Source organism: Centrocercus urophasianus, unplaced genomic scaffold (genome assembly GCF_019232065.1).
Source record: "Centrocercus urophasianus isolate 14NV4802_14NV808 unplaced genomic scaffold, USGS_Curo_1.0 seq_12, whole genome shotgun sequence".
Taxonomy (NCBI): Eukaryota; Metazoa; Chordata; class Aves; order Galliformes; family Phasianidae; genus Centrocercus; species Centrocercus urophasianus.
The window spans coordinates 27,856,936-27,870,991 of NW_024884364.1; the positions used below are offsets into that span (position 1 = coordinate 27,856,936).

Here is a 14,056-nt window from a genome sequence, read left to right on the forward strand (position 1 = left end):
AAAGGTGGGGAGACTGCTTGAAGCTCCAGCACTGCTCTACGACAGAGTATTTGAAGAATAGTGAAGGTAGAAAAGACCTCTCAAGGCATCCATTTTCAGCTGGTCGAGATACTTGATGTGGAATGCCTTCACAGAGCTGCCGTGGCATCAAGGAAAATGGCTGCCAGCAGCTGGAAAGTGCTGTGGAGCAACTGCAGAACCTGAAAGCCATAGGGCCATGCTGTGTGGAAACAATCATGCGGGCGATTGCCTCAAATGGAAGGATTCTATTCTATTCCCCATGCAAACTATAAATGCAACTAAAAATGCAAACCATACCCATTCTGGTCGGCAATACACTTGGCAGAGTTACTTTGAAGACCACCCCTCCCCAGGGTGTCTTGCCTGCTGTTGTTTCCCTCTGCTGCATGGCTCGCTGCATACTTTTTCATAAAGTTTATGATTATAGCTTTAATTGACAATGTCATGCCAATACATTTTAATTACTGTTTCAACAATATAATTAAGCACCGAGTTTACGCACAGTTGCAAGCAGAGCGCCTTGCTTAGCTGAAGTAATGAACTCTGGTAGTCATGAACTTGCTAATTGAAACAGTATGCAGCTTAGGATGCCATTATCTGAGCAATATTAGCATTACTAGTATCATAGCGGTTAAAAATTGTAGCAGAAGACACGGTTTTCAGACTCAAGTTACAACTGTTCTGCATATACCAATTAGAGAGTCACCAAGTTCTGTTTCAGAAAGCCTCTGTGTAGCAATGAAATGGTTCCCAGCTCAGTTTGTGCACACATGGGCAAAAACATGCCCCCACAGGACAGTGAGAAGATGTGCAAACAGCTCTAGGGCCTGACCAGGAGGGAGAACCCAGGCTGGGATGGGACAAACGTCTCCATCACCAAAATAGCCAAACAGTGGTTGATAGAAAGCAACAATGAAATTCTGGCAGCAAAACTCTTTCTGCCAAACTAGAAAGACTTTTTATCACAACAAACGTATAGTTTAATGGGATACTAGGTTTATATTATACTTCCATCTTAAATATAAAAAAAAAAAGGTGGTTTTCTTCTTGTGTGCTGAGCTGAACACCAAGAAGAGGCTGGATTACAGTTCTGCTCTGTCTCATCACACACTCAGTCCGGTGTTTTTCTGGTCATTTCCCTTTAGTTTTCTCCTTCTTACAAACAACATGTTCAAGGTCACCTAAGCACCTTTTACATAGGGTGTGTGTGATTTTATTCACCTTGTGTGACTGATGATTACCTCAGTTCTACCATCAGCGATGCAAAGAGCACAGGGAGTTTGACATAGCAGTAAAGGGAAATCTTGGCAGTAAATGCCTTCTTCATTCAGTGTGCTTAGGAAAAGAGCTTTGTCGATCTGTAACCTTTAGCAGTGATAAAAATGTCAGTGTTTGAGTTTAAAAATTAATGTGATGATGACAGGGCTACAAAATACTCAAAGAGAAATGGTTCAGCTGCTGAAAAATCTGAAGAAAGAACAGGAGAATTACCTCAGTCCATGAAGATATTCCCAAGTATTTTTCTTCTGTGAACTGATGTCAAAACACCATTAAATGTTTAATTTACTATGGCAGTGTTAAAAAGCAGATGATTCCTGAAATTCCTAAAACTGTTCTAGTCAATATTTACTGAAGTATTTGATAAATCTTCCTACCAGGGAACAACAGCAGGACAAATTCCCAGCATGTGCCATAGCTGTTAATGCATATGCAAGGGATCTCTTATAAATCCTTCAACTGCAAGGACAGCAAACAAGCAAGCAAACCTTCTGTTTGTAATCACAGTCCAACATGAGACACAAATCTGTAGGGAAATTAGACTTCTAGAACTTCTGCTTTTTAGAAAGGTTTAGGGGAAGAAAAAAAAAAAAAAAAAGAACACAGTAACACAGGCCAGAGCTACGGATTTACCCAAAAGCTGCGCTGTGATTTGGAGCAATATCTAACAGCCAAGAGAGTAAAGCAGACAGGTTTCACGTGATGATCTATGAGTACTGTGTTTCCATTTCATTTGATTTTTTCCCAGCCATGTGTGTGTGAGTAGGAAGCTCTGCAAGCAGGCAGAGAACCCTGAAGTTTATATATTCTTTCAGCTTTGATGATGTTTTTTTTTAAAAAAACTACAAGAGCTGAGGATAATTTGGGCTTCATTTCCCATTCTGCCTGTTCTGAGGTGGAGAGGATGTTTTCAGTCTTGGGACACAACTGCAATCTGTCATGATTGAGCAGAGTTAATATTAGTCATGAGTGAGATCATGATTTGCGTACAGTAAGAGCTGTTATTTATGGTACAGTGAGCCACTGCAAGAGCTTGTGGGAAGCCATGACTAATTATGTACAATCCCATTACTGCCAAGGCAGGATGAACTTTCTCTGTTATATAGGGCCAACACCAATAAGTTAACTCATGACCTCTTATCCTCTAATTCCTTTCTCCCTCTTCACATTCTCAGAAATTTAAACGAAAAAGTAAATCTCACAAAGTTCTGTACTTTGGCACTGGTATAGAAGCATGCAAACAGCTGAAGCTTTCACATAGGCTGACCTCCAAGAACTAGGTTTGTTCAACGGACTACAGAGAAATGTATGCCCAAGGCCAATCACTCTCAGCAGAACTATTCCTCTGAATGAAGGTTTCACAGTGTCTTCTGATTAGAAGAGTGAACTGGTGGAAAAGCAGTAAAAGCTCCATTTGACTTGGCTCACACACATGTGAAAGTCAGGCAGAATGTATCAGAATGAATGATTCAGACTGCTGTCATTTTGATATTTGAAAGAGGGTTGGTTATAAGTGCATATAATTGGAATGCATACATTATTGCTGGTTATTTAAAGTAGAATTTGCAATAAAAACTGCAGCATTTCCATGTTACATTTGCTATGATGTGAAAGGATAGGTTTTCAATGATACATCCTGTCAGTTCTTGTATTTTATAGTATCAATGTTTTCTCAGTCTGTTTTCCCATATTAATGTAGAATACACTGCTATTTGCAAAAAAATGCATAATGAAAGCGGAAGAAGACTTAGTGATCCTAAGTAAAATGATCCAAAAAATAAATATCTGTGAAGCATTAATAAAGCATCTATCTGCTAAATTATGAAAAGGAAAAAACAAAGGATAGGATGAGATTAAAAGTAGGAAATGAAATTCCAACGTCATTATTTGAAGAAAGCAACAATAACTATGCCAGTTAACAGAGTTTATGTTTACTGAAAAGTATAGGAAGAAAGATGTCTCAAATGACCAATTCCCTCTGACAAGTTTCTAAGTTCATTTTCTTTCATGCTTGGCTTTCTCTTGCTCAAAGCCACAGAGCAACTGACTCATGGTCCACAGTCCCCGAGGCCATGACAAGTAGCTTGTAGCTGGCTTGTGAAACCGTATCAAATGTCTTGTGTTTTTAAAGTAAAGTTCAATGTTAAGGGCGTAGACTGCTCTGCTGGTCAAGTATAACTTGTGGTATGACTGCGCAACACTGGTCAGAAGCTTTCAGGCACACTTTCAGTGCTTTGAGAACACTATAAGCTTTAGATTCTTTCAGAAAAGTGGTGTTTGCTCGTTTCCTACCGTTTTTGCATTGGGACTTCACTGGGAACCTGTCAGTGACAGGCAGTGCAGGTTGCAGCTCAGGATGGCTATGGGAGAGAGCATTGGTTACGTAGCTCTTTGCAGAAAACACCCCAGGATCTTAGGTACATTATATTGTGTTTTCGAAGGGAAATGAGCTGAGTTAATTAGCATCCTTCAGCAAAAATTTGTTCACATTCTCCTTACCTTTAAACTGTATGCACTGTTAGTGGAAAAAGAAAAGTGCTTACATGCAACTAATACCAACTACTTTTTCACAAGTTCTGAGGTACTGCAAACTGGCAAAGAAAGGCTGACCTATTTCATCACATTTTTCTCTCCATTAAGCCCTTAAGGAAAGTTAAATCTTATCACATTGCAATATGTTAAAGTGATAGCAGTGTTGATGTGCAAATACCAAGAGATTTTCTAAAACATTATGTTTTAGACTGGATAACACCCTTAGGACAGTATTATAGCTATTTTGCAAAGCCCATTCAACACCTATGGCATGAGAGGTGGTTAATACTGATGCATCTAAAACTACGTCTTTGACTTACCTTGCAATGACAAAGAGGACACAACTGACTCCGAGGCAGGCTAGGAGAACATACATCCAAATATCAGGAGAAAGAGGGTTTAAAAAAGAGAAAACACCAGGGTTTGTGCCATTGGGCTTCCGGTACAAGATACTGATTCCCAGCGTCATGAAGGGCTTGGAAAAATCAATTACCTTCTCTCTTACATAAGTAATAGTGAGAGGAGCAACTGCCAGATCAGCTTTCTGAAAACACAAATGGGAAAATACTTGTTCTTTTTCATGTTTTTGTGCAAACACACTACTATTCCTTCCATTTTTTTCCTTGGAGTGTTAAAAAAGAAGCTAAATTTGACTACAAAACTGAAAAGCAAGACAAAACTGAACAGTGCTAGGGTACTACTGGGTAGTAGTTTTCTACATTCTGATTCCTTTTTCTGTATGTGAGGGATCCTCATGTTTTCTGTGTGTGGAAGGTCTGACCACGCTTGAGCACTTGGCCTCTGGAGAAGCCCTGTCCTGTGGAACTCAATTCCTGGGAAGGTGATGTTCACAGATTGTCACAGGGCAGAGGTGTGCTGTGAGTTCTGCCTTTGCCACAAGAGCTTGTAACCAAGAGGCGGGCATAATCTGTGAGAACCCAGCACCCACTGACTCACTGCTCTTAGGGTTTCCCTTAGCACACAGCAACTGCCAGTTCAGATGTACTGCTGTGATTTCCTATTCTAATCAGAGGCAGTGGGACTGACCAGTGGCTCAAAAAGTCTATAAACTAATGCAAACATTTCAGGTAGACTGCCTTCACATAAAACACCACAGTTGAAAGGAAAATAAAGAGAGAATGATTCAATCTTACATGATCTATGAGTTCTTTGACCATCCCATTCCATTCTCCTTTGTCATTCTGGGCTCCATATTTACCATCAGAAACTAGTTTGACCTCATAGATGAAGCCCAAAATATTTGACAGCTCCTTTAGCAAATCCAGGCAGTAACCCTCGAATCTGTCATTTCCATACAAAGGCTTGTCAGACTTCTTGTACATAACATAGGGATCTTCCTATAGAAAAACACGGCAGAAATAGCAATATAAATGAGATTTTTTTCAGAATATGCATTTCTCTAAATTGTGTGAATATTTTATTAATGTATTGCAATTAGATGAATACCAGTCATTTACTATGCCCATTAAAGACTACTCTAGGTATGTTAACAAAATCATGGAATCAATTAGTGATAAGCGTAAGGGCCCTAATTGTCAGTAGAACAGACCAATCATAGCTCCCATGGGCTTTAATTAAAGCAGCACTTAGCAGCTTCAGAATTAGATTCAAGATCTGTACATGGTCCTACGCTAAGGAGCAGGAAGGAGAAGCCTGAAAAACGGAAAAAGAATCATAAGCGGAACCTAAAATCTGACAATCTTCAAGAAAAAAAGATGCATCTTTACTGAAAAATCCTCTAACGTTTGATATAGCTGTGAGCTGAACCGGCATTCAGAGGAGAAAAATGAAAACAGCAGTAGACTGCAAACTATTTTGTTTCTTTTCTTTCTAAAGGATTTTGGTTAGGAAAAGGTCTGGGGGAAAATACTGCTGCAATTTAGTGTGGCAAAATGACCTCTGGCAATAGAAAAGAAGGATAGAGGGTGTTTCTGAGCTCTTCCCCTGAGGGATTGGATGGGATAGTTGGGGGGAAAAAAAAAGTGGCATAAATTACCACAGAGGAACTATGGGGCAGGGCAAATGGCTGGAAAAACATTTTCACATTTTCTATTTATCATAATAAGGACATACTTCAATCAGTCTGTCCACTGTTTGTTGCTTTCTTTCATTCCTCTTCATTTAACTCTCAGTTAAAAGAAAGGATGTACAAACAGTGGCTATAAAATTGAGCATTTATGTGTGTTAATTCTTTTGGGAAGAAAAGCATACAGCTTTCATCTCCGAAATATTGAAGAATTCTTTTGGGAAGAAAAGTATGCAGGATTCATCTCTGAAATATTGAAGCAAGCTAAACTGTTTTGAAGACAGAGGTATCCCAGAGTCTTTTACTGGTAGTGGGGTATTTTGAGTCCACTGCATAGATGGATGACAACTTATGCTGGTTCTGAATCTACATCCAAAAATTTGTTTGAAAATGGAGTATTTTACCTACGTGTGTTTTAGTATGGAAGAAAGCAGCAGTGGAGTGCAGGGCAGAGGTGTCATGGTGGCTGCGTAGAGTCCCATGGCACAACACTGGCCATGCCTGCAAACTGCACCATGAGTGGGGACTCCAGTTCTGCCCAGCAAGACTTACCAAAATGGTCGTGACAATCAATGTCCGGTTAGCCAATGAGTCTGTGATGTTGGTTGATCTGTCCTTGTTGCTGTCCGTCATGTTAAGGCCACTGTAGGAGTTCCACACGCCGATCTACACAGAAGAGAGCGGGTGAAAGTCTGCCTGGTCACAGTGAGCAGTCTGAGTGAATGCAGCATTTCTCTAAATGCTCGTGGCCTGGTCAGTGTGCACTGGCTCTAGTCACCACAGAAAGAGACAGCAGCAGTACAAGATGCTAGAGAAGGGATATAGATGTAGATCTGCATAAGGCAGCAACATCGAATGGTTGATTGTCACATTTAGAAAACACAGGGAATGTACTGCTCTTTCAAGAGCATGTTGAACTTGATTCTCTGTAAGACTATCAGGTATGTCAATACAGCTGTGTATTAGCCAATTTTCTACAAAGTGGAACATGTTGACTTCCTTTCCTGCTAAAAAATGTCAAACGTCTATTTTTATGGATTTTTTTACTTCTGTAAATGGTAGAGTTGAAACATACATCCAGACCTCTGTCTTCCAATGCAAGAGATTAAAAGCTTGAATAAATATGTTGAAGCAGATTGATGGATGCAGTGGCCTTTTGCTTCTGTTATGCCTTCATCAAGTTTAGTAAAGATTATTCTGTTATTTATTGACTACTATACGTGACAGAGCTAGCAAGGTAAAAACATCTCACCCCCTGAAAGTGTTTGTTTAGCAAATATACTTGACCAAAGGCAAAACTGATTTTTAATTCCTTTCTAACTCTGGAAACAGTGAAGAATTGTGGTATTTATTGTCTGATCTGAAGCCTGAAGGGAAAGACCTCCATTATTTCAGTGGATTTCGACTTCTACTTTATGCTGACAGAAATTGTAACCTTGGAGTTGATCTATTCAGATAAGTATTTACTTAACAAAAATGCAGTCTGAAAGCATCTTCAGATTTTTTTACTTTTGGTTTACATATATAGCGTGGTTGAGAGCTGCTGTGAGAAAACCTCAGACAAGGAGCTTGCTCAGCCTGGTTTGTATTTTGGACATTTGTGGAGAGCACCAGATAGATGGCTTGGGGGACTGACATTGTTCATCCACTGAACCATTTGCATTGCTGTGCCACTCTGCCAGCATGTTTCAGCTCTACCCAGGAGAGATCAACTTCCAGATTCCCCCTCCTGAGGTTGCCCACAAAGCTGACAAGGAAGCCTAAGACACCATCCACTGACTTGTCCTGTGTAATAAAGGTCTATGCCCACTACCAGAAACTCCATCATCAGATCCAGGCAGGACTCTTTTTCTTTGGTTTCTAACTGAGGTAGATAATGCTTCTCTTTGTACCAAACCCAGCAGATTAATTTGCATTTGCTGATTATCAATTCAAGTTAATAAGTGTATCATTTCATACAAAGTTTGAGTTTGTGTCCCTGAGTGCCACTGCTCTTGTCTTTTATAAATATTTTGTCCAAAGTATGCTTGGGGATAGTCATGTCTTTTTTTTTTTTTCTTCCTTAAGTATTTTTCAAGCATTCCCTTTGTTTCCAAAGTTAGATCATGTTGGGGAACTGATGTTATATATTATGATAGTCTGCACCAGAAACATAGTGAATAACCAGTGCCCTTGAATTTGCACCAGGGTGCCTGATTTAATCAAAAGCTCTTCTGCTTGTTGATACTGACTTGATTTGCTTTTATCGGCTGGCAGCAGGGAAGAGAACAACCATGAAGAACATGGAACAACACAGTCACAGTGCATACAAAATACACCAGGAGAACACTCTACATCTGAAGATAAGGATGACACCAGAGGTCAACCTTGTTTAGAGCAATGGAGGAGGTCGGAGGGGCACTGGAAGAATGAGGCCAAGGCAGTACATCACTATGGTGAATCCAGGAGATTTATTGCAGTTTAGGGACAAGTTTGAGAGTTGTCATATGCCCTTCTCAGCAAATCTACGTTTTGAACCAATTGTAATTTGATTTGAATAAATTCAGCATAACATGAAGTGCCTAGACTCAAAAGCCAGATTGATTCAATACTGTTCTGCATGTCAGGTAGGATGCTCTGTTCACTGGGAATGAGGAAAATTGAGTCCTTTTGCCTTTGTCCCACTGACTGATATTAAAACAAAGGTACTAAGTATGTCCTTTACAAGAACAAGAAAAGAGCACTGCGGGATATTTTACACTGTTCTACTCCATAGTATTAGAAAACACAACAACAAAACTCTTTTTAATTGTGTGTGTGGGAGAGGAAATAATAAGAGCTGTGCAAAAGATATAAAAAAGATACAATTCTAAGTATTATAAGTAATTTTCAGCTTGTGAATCCAAAACACTTTAAGCACAGTAAACACAATTGTAATCTTCTCCTTACAGAATGGTGACTTTGTGGTACAGGGAACTGTGGGTTGTACCTCCAGCAGGGAACGGCTCTTGGAGCTGGTCTCTGATTCCCGCTTTGGTGCCTTATCCACCAAGCAGAGATATCCTATGTCAAAAGGGAACTGAAATTTGTGAATTTTCATCTTTTATAAACAAGCTTAGTTCAAATTTCCATATGTTAGTGAATGACAGCATCCACTTAATCATCTATATTATTTTCTGTAAGGAGTTAATAACACACTTGTCAAAATTTTGAGTCAATGATGCTAGAACATTGCCTGCACAGTATGTGTTCTTGTGGGAGGCAAAAATACTCCTTGCATGTTAAAACAGTCCTGCTGCTGGTGCTCACAGACATTTGAAATGTTGTAAATTTACCACTCGTGGTAAATCCCAGGTGAATCAGAAAATATAACTGCTGAGAAAAGGACTGCTTCACTGAAGCTAGGAGTTCTACTTAGAGAAGGGAAAGGCTCAGCTTCCAAGAAATAAAATAATTGTGAAAAAAAAAGTTCCTGATGAAAAGTCTGACTCCTGCCAAGGTCTTTTTATTATTTAGGGCTACAGTATTTCAAGTTTGGACAAAACTTATCGTACTACAATTCACATTCTCAGATTGACTGTTGTCTCTAAACTGCAATTTAATTTGAGGGTTACTGTCAAAACCCAAAGGATGAGTCTGAAGACACAACCCAAAGGTTTTTTGCATCACCTGTCTGTGTACAAACCTTCTTCCACACTTTATATAAATGATTAGAAACCTCGCCAGCAGCCTTGGTACAGAGAAAAATAAACAGAGCACTTCATTAAAAATGAAAAGAGAATGATTCTGGAGAGCTGTGTGGGAGCAATTACATTTAAAGTCTCAATTAACCCACAGAAAGCATCACTGAGTCAAGCCAGCATACCCAGAGCAAGGGACAACGCAGCCTCTAGCTGACATGAGCTGGTGATACTCACCTTGGGGATCTGCAGACACCTGCACTAGCTGCCCATTACAGTGCTCATTGGGAAACCATGCTGGCTGTCCAAGAGCACAGCAAGACCATCCCATCTCCCTCTGGGAACCCACAGAGCCTGCTGTTCTCCAGCACAGCTCCTGGCTGGCACTGCTGTGGTTTGCATGTTAGCAGCAGCTATTTTGGAGAAAAGCCAAAAACGTCCTTGGCTACTGGGCTCATTTTGGACTCAAGGATCATATCCCTCTGCGTCTTCAATACAACTTGTATGTGGTAAATAAGGGAAATGAGAACTGTTGACTTCAAATTTGCTTTTCTGAGGCATGCTTCCTTGAACTTCCTTGAAGAACATGAATTTTAATTGACCTTTTTATTTTTTTTTTAAATGCAGAACCAGTTTCTGGAATTGTACTATGCAGAATTTTCTGTTTTCAAATAAAGATGACAGCTAATTTAGTCACCTGTTCAGAATAACCCATCATAAGAGGTTAGAGATGTAAGGGCAAAACTTGATCATGTTCAAAAACATGAAGATTTTTTACCATCTAAAAACTTTTTGAGGCTATTACTCCTCCATCTGCTTTTCTCTCTTCCTCATGTTGCACCTTTTAAAAGCAGTATGTGTATGTCTAAGTTCTATGTATATATGTATATGTATATACATACATGTGCATATATAACCTTACTGCTCTAAGTTACAGTAGCAGTGTGCAATTAGAATAATTACTGACATTCAGTAGTAACATCACCAATCCAAAATTCCCATCCAGTGCTTCAAAATGCACATTTTGAAGTACACATTTTAAAATAATTTTTAAAATCTTAGTAGCTCTGTTCAATGTCACAGTGTTTTTTTTACCCCAAATATAGGAGATTCAAGCTGAGGAAAATGGACTTTCCCATGCAACTGCCAAAGTAGCTTTCTGTCATTGTTTTGCTTACCTTTTCTGTTCCTTCTTCCTTGAGACTAATGATGTCCAAGTCAAAATCCTTCCGTAAGCCATCGGTTTTGTTGAAGGTTATGCGCCCTGTCAAGCCATCCCATCGTGCCTGTGAAAACACAAAAACACTTTTCCATTTATCAGGAACTACTACTCTAAACCCACATCAAATATTGCATTTCAAATTAGCTATGGCATTCAATCATTTCTAAATGCATTTTTTTAAACTAGACGGTTTTTTTATTTTGATTTAGAATAGCATCTTCCATTTGTTCATTCATCTAGCTTCTCTTCAATATGTTTTATCTTTTACTAGCAGACACAAATGTGTGACAGTCTGCATATGTATCGTACTGCCTATAGAAAAGCAGTGAGAAAATAAAGTATGTATCACATGCACCCAATGACGGGGCAGTTTTTCACTGCATAAAAGAAATCAAAAAGTTCTGTCCGAGCTTCAAGTCTGAATGTCGAAGTAAAGCGGTCTAAAACCAATAACATCCGTGGAGTGATGCTGTTTACTTCAGCCCAGGACCTTGAAAATTTTCCATGAGGAAGGATAATGACTGGCAACTAGTACTGAATGGGATCCCCTGGAGGTCTTTCTTGAGGGAAGGTAGCTAACCATCCCAAATCACCAAAGCTTTCTAAACTCTTCAGCTCTGCTTTTCCTAGTCGCATGTGCTAGGTGCTGCTTCTGCTACTCTGGGACTGGAAAACTGGATTTTTCCAGGAAGAGATAAATGAAAGAAGGACTTTTGTCATAATAATTTGGTTTCTTGGGCAGGTTACGGGTGAAGAAGACTTGTAAGCAAGTTTCCAAGTCATAAACAAGGCGTATAATTCCTAATAGTGATTCCTGGTTCCTGCCTGTTGTCACAGGTGTTGACGGCATGAGGAGGATGGCTCTAAAAGCAGGAGGAAAATTTTCTTTCAGGAAAAATGCACCCAGTCATAGAGAGCTAATAAACAATTTGTAGTGCAATGTACGCATGAGTATTATGTATCTGAAGTACAGCATAGTAGTTGGTGTAGATAGCATTCTGCCTGTTGTATCATAGCTAAGTGAATTCATGCTTTCCTTATTTTAAGCATTAGTTGCAGGAGTAAATTAAAGTAATAGATTTTGTACATCAGGCTATAAAGCCATGATGATTCTCTGCACTGAGTAATGTTTCTTCTTTGCGGCAGGATCAATGTGCAGAACTAACGCAGAATCATAGAATATCCCAATTTGGAAATTCCAGCTCTGGCTCCACACAGCACCACCCAAAAATTAGACCATATGTCTGAAAGCATAAGTAGACGCTTCTTGAACTGTGGCACTTGGGGCCATGACCACTGCCCTGGGCAGCCTGTTCCATGCCCACCACCCTCTGGTGAAGAACCCCCTCTCAACCCTCAATTTGACCCTCTACTGAACTTGAACAGTTGAAGCTTTCTTTATCATGTAGGCTTTCCAGAATGCTCACTTTTTTTTCAAATGAGATTTATCTGTCTCACATAATCCTTCTCCCAAAGCTAATGCTTAACTACAAAAGAAACAAACTCATGCATTTCAAACTGCAGATGATTTTCATAACCTATTTTTGGGAACTCCCACATTGGATTAAATTCTTCAAAGAAAAGCTTATGATAAATGATGGCAGTTTCTTCATGTGCATCAGCTGTTTAATTCTTAAATTACAAGCTTTTCCTCTGCACATTGATATTCACTTCATTTAATTTGTTGTAGACAGATGACATAATGAAAGATGCATTAAAAATCATCATATTAAGAAAATGATGTCTCTCCTTCACATTACATCTGAATTCCAGCTCTGAGTCTGCAAGGTTTTATCTCAGAGGCTGTGCTATCACCATGTGCCACAGGCAAGTCTAGAATCTAGATTAATCTAGAATTTTATGTAAATAAATTGGGATTTCTAAGTATGGTTAAGCAATGAAAGAAAAATCAACTACAGTGGCAGTGATCTTTCTATGAGACTTTCCACACTATGGAAATGGGAATATGTGAAAACTTATCAAAACTTAGCAATAAACAGTGAAACACTTGAGGTTTTTGTATGCTGTTATAATAGACCTAGCATAGGAAGAAGATAGAGAAATGCATTTTGTTATACATCTCCTTTCTACTCTGCCTTTTTATTACTTTGACATGACCCCCATCTCCTATTCGTAAAGATGGAACACTTTTTTACATATGATCTTTAGCTATCCATTCCTCCTCAGAGGGCAATTTGTTTCTGTGAAATGTTCACATTTATTGATTACACATCAAGTGCTCTGCTTCTCTGCTAACGTGATATGATCGTCAATAAAGGCGTAAAGGAGAAAATACATTAGATTTGGAAATAGTATCAGGAACCTAAATCTCAGTTCTGCATGATAAAATGCCAACTCACTTTTGAAAGAGGTGTTCTCCATTAAAAAAAAGAACTCAAAAGATGTTACAAGCTGCACAGGTGTATACTTAAGCTTCAGGGTAGCAGATAAGTGCATATAGTCTTTGTTTACCTTAAGCGTCACTTAGACCATTAAATAATTATTTAAATTATAAACAGGAATCAAGGACTCTTTTGCAGAGTTGACCTTCAATTCTGAAAGTGTTCTTTGGACCCTCTTCATGAGACACAGTCTACATGAATTTTAAATTCTATATGAAATTTTATGTCTTATAATCATATTTATTTTATTTACTCCAAATAAAAGTAAAAAAAAAAAAATTTGAGTAAGAGTCCAACGAGCATCATTTAATTTCTTACTTCGAGGCAGCTATGTCACATGTGTCTACAGCATGTCCAGACAGATGGGTAACATTCCTTTCCTGATCAGAAACCAAAGATTTCTTCACAAACCAGAGAGAGGGATGAGCTAAGAACGTGCTGTCAATCCTGGATCTTCTGCAGTCTATGATAACACTTCCCAGTTTTTAATATGATTTGCATCCTAAGGCACAATTGCTTCTTGAATGCAAAGAAACTGTAATGTATCAATTGCTCAGAAATCACATCCGTATGCCACGTCTAGGTACCTGTCAGTTAAATCAAGTATATGAATGCCTACTAGTTATCATGTTCAGGCAAACAGAACAGGCGGCATTTGCACAGTTCTCAGATGCAATTAATGACTAGAAATGAAGCAGAACTTTTGGAATGGCCAGAAACTGCATGACTGTTGAACACAGCAGTGAGATTTCATGCTTTTAAATGCAAGATTTATAGCTGTTTTAATGCTTCTAGTGCCACTCTGTGTTAAATGTTACAGGATATAATAAAAGTTGAATCGGAACTTAATCAAGTAATTCATCAAAAGAAATTGCCTTTTTTACACTCTGTCCTT

At 38.9% G+C, this 14,056-nt stretch overlaps 1 protein-coding gene across 4 annotated transcripts in view; it reads right to left on the reverse strand.

Moving 5' to 3' along the window:
• Positions 1–14,056, reverse strand: part of GRIK1 (glutamate ionotropic receptor kainate type subunit 1) — a 155,465-nt gene that overhangs the window by 24,266 nt on the left and 117,143 nt on the right. For 3 of the 4 annotated variants that reach the window (XM_042810599.1, XM_042810601.1, XM_042810602.1), the window contains exons 8-11: positions 10,716–10,823; positions 6,431–6,544; positions 4,986–5,189; positions 4,152–4,375 (exon numbers count right to left, since the gene is read on the reverse strand). In XM_042810599.1, coding sequence (XP_042666533.1) covers positions 4,152–4,375; positions 4,986–5,189; positions 6,431–6,544; positions 10,716–10,823 — 650 coding nt within the window. The remainder of the gene's footprint in view (positions 1–4,151; positions 4,376–4,985; positions 5,190–6,430; positions 6,545–10,715; positions 10,824–14,056) is intronic. The other variant, XM_042810603.1, reaches the window with a different exon arrangement.